We start from the raw sequence: 11028 nt of genomic DNA, 5'->3' as shown, positions 1-11028 counted from the left end.
TATATATATATATATATATATTTTGAGACAGTCTTACTCTGTCGCCCAGGCTGGAGTGCAGTGGCACGATCTCGGCTCACTGCAACCTCTGCCTCCCAGGTTCAAGTGATTCTTCTGCCTCAGCCTCCTGAGTAGCTGGGATTAGAGGTGCCTGCTACCACACCTGGCTAACTTTTCTATTTTTAGTAGAGACAGGGTTTCACCATGTTGGTCAGGCTGGTCTCGAACTCCTGACCTCATGATCCACCTGCCTCGGCCTCCCAAAGTGCTAGGATTACAGGTGTGCACCATCATGCCCGGCTAATTTTGTATTTTTAGTAGAGACGGGGTTTCTCCATGTTGGTCAGGCTGGTCTCGAACTCCTGACCTCAGGTGATCCGCCCACCTTGGCCTCCCAAAGTGCTGGGATTACAGGCGTGAGCCACTGCGCCCGGCCGAAAAGTATCTTTTAGAAGGCAGAGGGAGCCAGATCTCATGTGGCCCAGTGGATACCTGAAAGCCCCGCAGCCCCTGAGCACAATGGCCCAACCCGGAGAGGTCGCTACACATCTGCCACTAGGTGGAACCATGCCCAGGTGGCTCAACTCTGCTCCAGCCACTTTCCCCTCCACCGCCCACCAACCCTACTGCTGGGTCCTGGGATGGCATAAGGCACACAGAGCTCAGTGCCCTTTGGGGCCTGCTGCACTCAGGGCCCTCCTAGGTCAAATTGCTCGGGGGCAGGCCTTGGAAGGCCATTGGCGATAGAAGACTCCTGCCCGGCACATACCTTGAGGTACTGGATGTCTTTGGAGCAGCTGAGCTCAGGCAGGCCTGCCGCCCGCATCAGGGCAAAGAGGTGGAGGAAGAGAAGCCCGTGGCGCCGCAGGATGGTGTAGGCCCTTTCACAGTAGCCCCGGAACCTGCAGGTGAGGGGCACAGGAGGTGAGGCTCTGGGACCTCCCAGCCACAGGCCAGAGGGCCGCTCTGCATTCAACCAGCCCCTTCCCTGAAGGCACCTGCCCTTGCCCTGGAAATGGGTGGACACAAGGCCCCCAGTTCTTCTAACTGACCCCCATGCCCCAGCCAGCCTCCTGCTATACGACCCACAAACCTGCCCACATTGCCCAAAAGGGGCACTGCAGGGCGGAGCAGGGGCATGTTCCAAACCCATCACCAGCTGGGGTGAGGGGCCAAGTTTGGGGCTGAGAGCTGAGCCCCATCCTGCACCCTGCCTGGGAACCTCTGCCCTGTTCCCTGGGGCCCCACACTGAGGGGCATCTGGTGGGGCTCAGGCACTCTCACCTTTCAAATTTCTCACTATTATTAGTCTTCCCCTGCTGAATCACATGGACAAAGTCATAGGTGAGGATGAATGGGACACGCTCGCGGTTGATTCCAAACTTGGTCTTGAAATTCCCCAGAAAGTGGCCAAAATCAATGTGGAACAACTGAGGGGAGAGGAGAGGAGGGGGAGGATTGAGAAGGTGTCAGAGAGGAGAGAATCCAGGGGAGACAGAAGCCAGCAGGGCTGGGGGACCCCTCACAGAGCTGTGTGCCAGGCAGAAGGGCCAGCAGGCTGGGGTCCCTGCAGCAGCTGCCAGCACCACCCCCTATACCTGCCCACTCTCTCGGATCATGATGTTGTCACTGTGCCGATCGCCGATGCCCAGCACGTATGTGGCCACACAGTAGCCAGCACAGGAGAGGGTGAACTCCTCAATGGCTCGATCCAGGGCCTCCCTGGGTGGGGAAGATTGAAAACCATGGTCACACCATTTTGCAGCTCCTCCTACCAAGAAGTGGGTTATTACTCCCTCTCCCCTTGAATCTGGCCCTGTGACTTGCTTTGACCAACAGAACATGGAGAACACAACACCGGACATCACTTGCAGATGCTACTCCAGAGCCAAGGCCTGAAGACACCTGCAGATCTTGAACCCCACACCCTCAATACAGAGCCATGGAGGGAACGTGAGGCTGCTAAATGAGGAGGCCACATGCAGAGAGGCATCACAGACAGCTGGCACCAAGGCCCCAGGAATGAGACGCGTTATCTCAGACCCTGCTGGCCCAGTTAAGGCACCAGATGAGAACAGCTGCACGAGTGATTATGCAGAACCAGCAGAAGGGCCACCTGGCTGAGCCCAGCCCTAAGCTGCAGATTTGTGAGCCAATCTTAAATGGCTTTTTTTTTTTTTTTTTTTTTTTTTTTTGAGACGGAGTCTCTCTCTGTCGCCCAAACTGGAGTGCAGTGGCTGGATCTCAGCTCACTGCAAGCTCCGCCTCCCGGGTTCACGCCATTCTCCTGCCTCAGCCTCCCGAGTAGCTGGGACTATAGGCACCCGCCACCTTGCCCGGCTAGTTTTTTGTATTTTTTAGTAGAGACGGGGTTTCATCGGGTTAGCCAGGAGGGTCTCGATCTCCTGACCTTGTGATCTGCCCGTCTCGGCCTCCCAAAGTGCTGGGATTACAGGCTTGAGCCACTGTGCCCGGCCAAATGGCTGTTTTTTAAGGCCCTGCACTTTGGATGGTGTTGCATAGCAAGAGACTGATACTTGGGGAACAGAGACCTGCCTCACCCTAACCCAGACACAGGCTGGTCCTCAACTCAGCCAAATAGCCACAGAGATGGTCTGAGGCCCCTCTCTGCTCCTTTGCTCTGACAGGCTAGGCCTCCCACTCCACACCTCTTAGAAAGGAGGTGTGGAGTCTCCTTGCTGGGCCTGAAACCCACCCCGGGTTCTTGGACTTCAGCCAGTTGAGCAGGGCATCCTTGTTGAAGGCGGCTGTGGCTGCCATGTTGCTCTTGTTGAGTTGGATGTTGGCAATGGTGTCTGAGCGGAGTACCACCTCAATGAGGCCTGTGCGGTCCCCGGTGGGGAGGCAGCCGTAGGGGGTCATCCTAGGCAAGTGGGAAGAGGGACGGGCAAATGGCATGGTCAAGGGCTGTCCCTGAGGCCACCTGAGCCCCAGAAACTCATGGTGCCCCCAAAAGCCACAGAAGATGCTGTTGCCCACATTGCTAAAAAAGCAGGGGAGCGATGCTGGCTCCTTGGAGATGCCAGCACCAGCACCTGAGGTGCAGAAAGCACCATGGCTAAGCTCACGTGTGCTTGGAATCGAACCGGCCAGAGGCCTTGGGAGAAGATGCTACTGCTTCCCAAGATGCGCTAAGGGAGCCAGGGGTACCCAGGCAACTAAAGCAACAGAGCAGGGTACACGCGAAGCCCCAGGAGTGGCCTTCATGCATACTGCTGCCCACTGCCTCCTGTCCTAGAGTTAAACTGCTCCCAGCTCTTCCTGGGACAGCCCTTTCCCCAGCTAAGATGGTCATGCCGCCTTCGACAAGGACCCTTCCAGAGGCACAGACTCCCAGGCTAGGCACAGACACCAAGGGACAACGGGGTGGGGGCTCTTACCTCAGGTCCAGCCCCTCCTGCTTCCACAGGACGTCCATGAGCTGGATCATCTGCAGGGTCAGCATGTCCTGCCGGAGGTCTGTGCCACCAGCCAGTGGGAGGAGAAGTATGAGTTTCTGGTAGGTTCTCTGCTTCCAGCCACACCCAAGCTCCTAAGTCCCAGGATTCCGTCTTCTCCACCCCACTCTAGGAGCACCCCAGGACCCCCCAGGGCAGCACAGGTGGGGTGTGGGGAGGCCAGGCCCTCACCATCCCCGTTCTTAAAGATGATGCCCACGCTGCCGCCGCTGCCTGCCTCCTCGTTGCTGTACATGATCCACAGGGGCTTCATCTTGGAGTCCATGAAGGTGCACTGCTCCACACTGCCAGGACAGAGAGCGAGCAGTCAGAGGGGGCTCCTTCGCCGGCCTCCCAGAGGTGGGAGGAGCCCTCATGGTGGGGCTTGGGCTCACCAGACTTCAGCCAGCAGGGTGCTGGGGTCGAGTGGGGACTGCAGGTGGGAGAGGGCCTCTAGGTAGGCCTCCTGCCGCATGCACAAGTGCATCAGCTCCTTCGTCTGGGGCTTGGGGGTCTTCTGAGAGCTCAGCTTGACGAAGTCGTTCAGTGCCTTCAGTTTGCTCAGTGCTTCCCCCTGGTGGGCAGATGGGAGAGTGGCAGTGGGCAGGTCCCAGCCTCCACCCGGCCCTGGGGATTCTCAGAGGCTCAGGGCCGCCCCCTGCCCATCCCCAGGGCCCTGAGCCTCACCTGCTTCATCAGCACCTTCATGTGGTGGGTGCTGCCCCTGCAGTAGGCCTCCAAGATGAGGCCGAAGCGCAGGGCCACTGACGGCACGTGCATCTCGGAGCTGGAAGGGGGAGGGAGGGCTGAGCCTCACCAGGCAGGACCACGCAGCCCTTCCCACCCAGCAGGACCTAGCGAGGCCAGGACATCCAGGCCTGCTGGAAACGTCCCCCATGGCCTTCCGGGGTGACTCAGGGGCTGGGATTCCCACAGAACGGCTGGGGCGAGTCCCGCTACCGGAGGTGCCAGAAAAGGAAGTGGCCGATCTTGCGGTTGGCCAGGGCCCGGTCCAGCAGGAATTTGGTCAGCTCGCAGTCCAGGTAGGACTCGTACTTTAGCACCTGCACCAGCTGCAGCAAGTACTGGAACAGCTCATCATCCCTGCAGGGAAGGAAGGCGCTGGGGCCTGGAGCTCCCTGACTCAGGACAGGAGGGAGCTCCCTCGGCAGCCAGAGGGAGGCCAGGCAGGAGGGAGCAAGCCCACGGGAAGGTTCAGGCCCCACCCAGAGCCCACGTCCTGGCAGCCAGGACACAGCTGCCCTCTGGAGAAGTGGGGAGTGCCCAGCTGGGACTCACGTCAGTTTCCGCAGCGACTTGATGGCGAAGGAGCCTACATGGCAATCAGGGAAGCTGAAGTCCAGCAGCTCCAGGGCGCTCAGGACAGGCAGTTCCGGCCAGGAGCACAGCAGGTAGAGCATCTGCGGGGAGCAGAGGCCAAGGTCAGGGTGGAGGTGGCCGGGGTCAGGGTGGAGGTGGCCGGGGTCAGGGTGGAGGTGGTCGGGGTCAGGGTGGAGGTGGTCGGGGTCAGGGTGAGGGTTGGCCGGGGTCAGGGTGTGGGTTGGCCGGGGTCAGGGTGAGGGTTGGCCGGGGTCAGGGTGAGGGTTGGCCGGGGTCAGGGTGAGGGTTGGCCAGGGTCAGGGTGGTGGGTAGCCAGATGCTGTGGTCTGCCCCCAGCTCCACCCTCAGGTGCCCCTCCCCACCCACCTGGGCCACATCCTCGTGCTTGTTCCACTTGGTGACCAGCAGCAGCCGGGCTAGTGCCTCTGGGAAGTGCTCCTGGACTTCGTGCCGCAGCTTCCACACCAGGTCCTTCTCATGCTCATAGAGCTCCCCAGACCCCCGCCGCTCCAGGATTTCCCGCAGCTGCAGCTGCTGAGGGGTATGGGCAGGGGTGAGGGCTCTGGCTCCATGCCGGCTCCGTGCCCCCACCCCACACCCCCACCTCACTCACCTCCTCCTCGGTGACATGTACACACTCACTGTGCCGCCCCAGCTCCAAGATCTGCAACAAACAGTTGCACTCAGCGTCCCCCGGGGCCTGGACCAGCCCAGGCACGACCCCCAGGCAGGGGGTCACCACCCCAATCATCCTTGAGGGGGCGCTGTCCTGTGCATGGAGGCACATCCACAGCAGCTCTGGCCTCCACCCACGAGATGCCAAGAGCATCCCTCCCAGCAGCTGTGACAACCGAAAATGTCATCAGACTGCACAGCGTCCCTGCAGGCAAAATGGCCCCTGGGAAGACCCCAGATATGCCTGGTAGCCCAGCCCCAACATGGCCAGGGAGCACTCTCTGAAGAGCTCCAGGAGCAGGGCCAGGAGAACTCCTCGTCAGCCCCTCAGCCTCACGTGGCGGGGCCCCCACTGACCTTCTCCAGGGTGGGATAGTACACGGGGTGCGGGGCCACCTCAGGCAGGCAGATGAGCAGGGCGGCGGCGCTATCCGTGTTGGGGTTACTATGCACAGTGCCTGTGGGGTTCAGCAGCTCGCCCTTCTCATCTGAACACAGGGGCAGAGGAAGTTGTAGAGGGGAGACCAGCATCTCTGGGACCCTCACATTCCCAACGCCTCTCCCTCCCGGGCCTGGGCCGACCTGGGACGGAGGGCCACATGTAGAGACAGCGTTCCCCAGTCTTAAGCTGGTCCTTGTAGTCAAACAGCATGAGGTTGGCCCAGGCAATGGGGCAGTCCTGCAGGAGGACAGGGCAGGTGAGGAGGACAGGGCAGGTGAGGACAGCCACTCCGGGGCCTCCAGACCCAACTTTGCTGCCCTCCCCCCGGCACCCCACCCGAGAAGACCCAGAGCCCAGCTAAGGTCTCCCCACCAGACCCCTGGGAGGCCCTGCGTGGGGAAGGAGAGGAGGCGCTTTTTCCTCTTTCCTCTCAGGGCTCCAGAGGTGAAGCCAGCCGACATCTGCTGCCCTCTCCTGTTCCCACTCTCACCCCTACTCAGGCATTTTTTTTTTTTTTGAGACGGAGTCTTGCTCTGTCGCCCAGGCTGGAGTGTAGTGGCGTGATCTCGGCTCACTGCAACGTCCGCCTCCTGGGTTCAAGCAATTCTCCTGCCTCAGCCTTCCAAGTAGCTGAGATTACAGGCATGCACCACCACGCCTGGCTAATTTTTTTTGCATTTTTAGTAGAGACGGGGTTTCACCATATTGGCCAGGCTGGTCTCAAACTCCTGACCTTGTGAGCCGCCCGCCTTGGCCTCCCAGAGTGCTGGGATTACAAGCACGAGCCACCACGCCCAGCCCTCCTGGCTTTTTGAGAAATCCCCAAACAGACGGCACAGCCCGGAGGCCAGCCCAACCCAGCTCAGCTCGGAGTGAATCAGCCCCAAGGGGAGCCACATCCTGGGACCATGACTCAGCACCCAGCCACTGCGCCTCCAGGCTAGCCACTAAGTCAGGCTTTTCTGCTCCAGGGATGACACTGTGCTTATCCTTCCATCCCAGGGCACTACCTGCAGGTTCCTGCAGGACCACAGCCCAGCCAGATACTCTGAGGCAGCATGCACAGGAGCCCAGGAGCCCAGAGTGTCCCTCGAGCAGGGCTGGTGGCCAGACTGGGGTGGACGAGGAGGCTGGGGTCCACAGCAATCCCAGGACTCCCATCCCCAGGCTGTGTGCTTGCCGGGAGGAGAGTGGTGAGTGGCCCAGCAAGGGGCTGCGCTGGCTCTCCGGGGCCTGCACCCCTCCCCGCCGGCCCCGGGACCCACCGCCTTCTTGCACTTCTTCTTGGTGGAGCGAGCCTTCTTGGCTTTCTCGATCACGGCGTACAGTGCGAAGCAGAGACGGGCCATGCGGGGCAGGTCGCAGATGTTGATGTCGAACTCCAGCCGCTGCTTCCACACAGGTTCCGAGCACACACTCACCTCTGTGCTGGACACCGTCTTGCACAGCATCTCGTTGCCGTGGAAAAGCCCTGCCTGCACCACCAGCTGTAGAAGGTGCCAGGATGAGGGGTGAGGGGTGAGGAGGCCTAGCCCCTCTCCCCTCCCCTTAAGGAGGTGTCAATCTCCCCCTTGCATGTCCTCAGGTGGGTCTGAACTCTACTTCCCACACGAAGGAAGGTGGTGCAGCACAGGGAAGGCCTGAGGGGCACGTGTGGCCCTGGGGTGAGGGAGGATACCATGGGCTGGGCACGGGTGCCCTTGTGTCAGCTCCCCCAACTCTGGGGACCTCGGGACATGTCCATTCCCCACTCCAGGCTTCAGTTTCCCCATCAGGGATCCAGAACTCCAGGGACCCTTGCTCTAACATCCTAGGGCTCCCCGGACTTCTCAGATTCCTAGGAGCCCATGTGGGTGGGGAAGGACTTTTCCTGCCACCTGATGTCTGGCCCCCTCCAATTCCATCTGACAACACCACCCTGGAAGTCCCTCTGATCCAATCCCCCTCGATTCCTGCCAGAGGAACCCAGACCTGCCCTGTTTATACAATTTCCCCAGTGAAACACGCTCCAGGCAGGAGAGCCAACCTGAGGACTCAGGTATCTGTCCTGCAAATAGGACAATAAAACCCATGCCTGCAGGCTGTTGTGATGGAGCGTGTGCAAGTGTGAAGACAACAGGGAGGGGGGCTCAGCCCCCAGGGGTTGAGGCAGGTGCAGCCCTCACAGGCTGCAGGCACCGTCCTGGTGCCTCCAGGGAGCGCCACAGCCCCCAGCCCAGCTGGACCCAGCCCCTCTTCCATGCCTGGCCCCTCTCCCAGCTCTGCAGTCCCGGATCCCTGGGCTGAACCTGGCCCCACAACCTCCACCAAAGCCAAATACCCAGAACGCTGCTTGGCCCACGTTTCTACGAATTGCCTCCAGGGCCGACTGGCCCGCCCCCCTTCCCACTTCCTGTTTTCAAGCCGCTCACAGCGCCCCAGGCAGGGATGCTGGGTAATGTGGTCAGGTGGCTTTCATGTGATCCCCCTCCTTCCTCTGCTGCCCCTCCAGGAAACAGCCACCTTGTTGGTGCAAAAAAACAGTGTCTCCCCCACCTATCCCAGGAGCCCCACCTTCATCCGCTCGTCGGCGTTCACTTTGCTGCCCTGGATGAGCTCGATGCAGAACGGCTGCTCCAGGGACCACAGGGACACAGAGGAGGGCTGGGGGCCGGGGAGGCAGGGCTGTTAACACGGCTCAAAGAACAGCTTGTCTCCCTGGCCGATGGTGAGGCCCGTGACCACTCGGGGGCGGGTGAGAGGGTCACAGGTTTGCGGCCAGGCTTGGGCCTGTCCACAATGCTATCCTTTACCAGAAAACCTGCCATGCGGGCTTCCCAGGGGGGGCCCAACACCCCTGAGCTCTGCAGAGGAGAAGGGCAGCCGGTGAGCCAGGCATGGGGCTGCCCCGCACCCACAGCGGTCCCACAGGCTCCCAGCCCAGGACGCTGGGCAGCTGTGTTGGCTTCCCCAGCTCAAAGCCCCAACCCTCCATACCAAGGGCCCCTGGACCCATGGCCAGTAGCACCTGGAGTTGAACGCCAGGCGGGAAGAAGGGGTGGCTCGGAGGGGAGGTGGAAGGCGCCATCTCACCTTCTTTGCAGGAATGGGAGGCGGTTTGGCACGTGGTTTCTGGACCTGAGGAGCAGGGTTGCTCTGCTCATCCCGCATGGCGAGGATGGAGGAGGAATGGACCATGGTCAGGTGAGGGGTCAGCCCACTGTGCAGGCAGCTGCAGATGTACTGAGACGGGGCGCAGGGTGAGCGGCCGGTGGGGCGGCCCCAACCACTCCCTGGACACCAGGATTCCCAGGATCCCCCAAGCTGCCCACTGCCTGTCTCAGGCCTTGGGGGAGGGGAGGACTTCCTGCTGGTCTTTCCTGTCCCACCTCCACCTCCCGAAGACAGAGCCCATCCTTGTGCTCTCAGAGAGGGCCAGCCCTACCAGGGGATGCTCTGGTGGTGACCTAAAGGCCTGGCTCAGCAGGCTCAAGATGCGCCCAAATGTCAGCTCCCCAACTCCCACCCAGGACCCGTCCAGGGCGGCGGGAGCCCTGAGTGCAGCAGGCCTCAGCGGCCTCACCTGGAACTGGCAGAGCGGGTAGCTGCCATACAGGTACTCATGCCTGCCGTTCACCTGCAGCGTGTAGTCTTCCGGCTGCTCCACCAGCGGCTGCCGGAACACTGTGGCCTTCTTCCGCAGGGCACAGGCCATCAGCGCCAGCGGCACGTCCTTGGTGGACACCTGGAAGGTGAAGCTCTCCTGTGGGGAGGAGGGAGGTGAGTCCTCTGCCCTTGAGGCACCCCGGGGTTCTGGGGCACAGGGCAGGGTTGCCTATTTGCCCCCAAGGACAGGGTCTGGGGAGTTCACGGACGACACTGGGAAATATTTGTTCAAAGAATGAACTGATGCCCAAAGCCCCGCACCACTTGGTCATCCTGCCACGTCGAGCTTGCCTGGGGGGACGTTCAGCTGAGCCCTACACATGCACAGACACCTGGCAAACACCATCTGATGCCACTGGGGGAGGGGGGCCTGCGGATGACTGAGGAGTGTCACGGAGGAAATGCTCCCCATGGACAGAGCAGCCTGGATGCCGCAGGCTACGAACGGGCTCACCTCGCTGCCCTCAAACTTGACGTTGACTAGGAGGGCCCGGTTTGGGAGCCGCAGGGTGCCAGGCCCCCAGGTTCGAGCCGAGGGCTCCAGCTGCAGGGGGAAGCTGTACTGCAACCAGGCCTCCCAGCTCAGCTGCCGCCGGCGGGCAGCCGCCTCCTCGCAGAACTGGCACATCTTGGCACGAAAGTCGTTCACTTCTGGGTCACACAAGGAGTCAAACTCGTGGAGGCCTGCGGGGCGGGGAGGGCTGGGTCAGCGGGCAGGGCAAGCAGGGCCAGCCCGGCCACACGGCCCACCCGGCAGGGCTACCTTTGCCGATGAGGAGGCTGATTTGCGAGTTGATGAGCTTCTTCACGCGGTCACCCTCGCGGGCCACCAGGCGCAGGACGGGCAGGAAGGGCTGCACGTCGCACAGACGCCGTTGCTCATCCTCCAGCTCCTGCTGCTCCGCCGTCTGGTTGATGCAGGTGAACACATAGGCCTCGGGGCCACTGAGCATGTGGAAGAGTGGCTCATACTGGGCGCGGTGCCACAGCAGCTGGGGGGACAGTCACCGGTAAGCCCCTCCACCCAAGGCAGCCACTGGGAGGTGGGAGGCTGAGGGCAGATGGAGAGCTGGCCTCCAGCCTGGGGGGTCCAAACCTCCCAGAGGGCAGAGGCAGACCCCAAGATCTGCGCTCTGTGCAGCCCCCCGGGTGCTGACCATGGGTGGACAGGCTTCTCCACTGCTGCCCTTCTGTGGGGGCAGCTGGGAGGTGCTGAGATCTGGGGCTGGCACCACGTCCTACAGGCTCCCCTCCCAGAGTGCAGGACTACCCTAGGTCACTCCAGAGATGGGTGACCATGACCTTCATGCAGCCCAGCTAACTGTCCTAGGGTTCTTCACCTATTTATTTTATTTTTGAGATGGAGTCCCACTCTGTCACCCAGGTTGGAGTGCAGTGGCACAATCTTGGCTCACTGCAACCTCCGCTTCCCAGGTTCAAGTGATTATTTTGCCTCAGTCTCCCGAA

The 11028-nt window shown here is 61.3% G+C and overlaps 1 protein-coding gene across 5 annotated transcripts in view; it reads right to left on the bottom strand.

Moving 5' to 3' along the window:
- Positions 1-11028, bottom strand: part of PIK3CD (phosphatidylinositol-4,5-bisphosphate 3-kinase catalytic subunit delta) — a 74446-nt gene that overhangs the window by 2509 nt on the left and 60909 nt on the right. For 3 of the 5 annotated variants that reach the window (XM_017887962.1, XM_017887963.1, XM_017887964.1), the window contains 20 exons: positions 10325-10553; positions 10016-10245; positions 9479-9658; positions 8989-9138; positions 8470-8559; positions 7182-7403; positions 6057-6153; positions 5832-5962; positions 5413-5463; positions 5166-5333; positions 4758-4879; positions 4419-4562; positions 4146-4245; positions 3854-4032; positions 3651-3763; positions 3402-3480; positions 2717-2884; positions 1599-1722; positions 1285-1430; positions 770-902 (listed from right to left, as the gene is read on the bottom strand). In XM_017887962.1, coding sequence (XP_017743451.1) covers positions 770-902; positions 1285-1430; positions 1599-1722; positions 2717-2884; positions 3402-3480; positions 3651-3763; positions 3854-4032; positions 4146-4245; positions 4419-4562; positions 4758-4879; positions 5166-5333; positions 5413-5463; positions 5832-5962; positions 6057-6153; positions 7182-7403; positions 8470-8559; positions 8989-9138; positions 9479-9658; positions 10016-10245; positions 10325-10553 — 2856 coding nt within the window. The remainder of the gene's footprint in view (positions 1-769; positions 903-1284; positions 1431-1598; positions 1723-2716; positions 2885-3401; positions 3481-3650; positions 3764-3853; positions 4033-4145; positions 4246-4418; positions 4563-4757; positions 4880-5165; positions 5334-5412; positions 5464-5831; positions 5963-6056; positions 6154-7181; positions 7404-8469; positions 8560-8988; positions 9139-9478; positions 9659-10015; positions 10246-10324; positions 10554-11028) is intronic. The other 2 variants (XM_017887965.1, XM_017887966.1) reach the window with 2 other exon arrangements.

Source organism: Rhinopithecus bieti, unplaced genomic scaffold (assembly GCF_001698545.2).
Source record: "Rhinopithecus bieti isolate Rb0 unplaced genomic scaffold, ASM169854v2 scaffold_16234, whole genome shotgun sequence".
Classification (NCBI taxonomy): Eukaryota; Metazoa; Chordata; class Mammalia; order Primates; family Cercopithecidae; genus Rhinopithecus; species Rhinopithecus bieti.
This window is presented reverse-complemented; position numbering and strand designations above follow the sequence as displayed.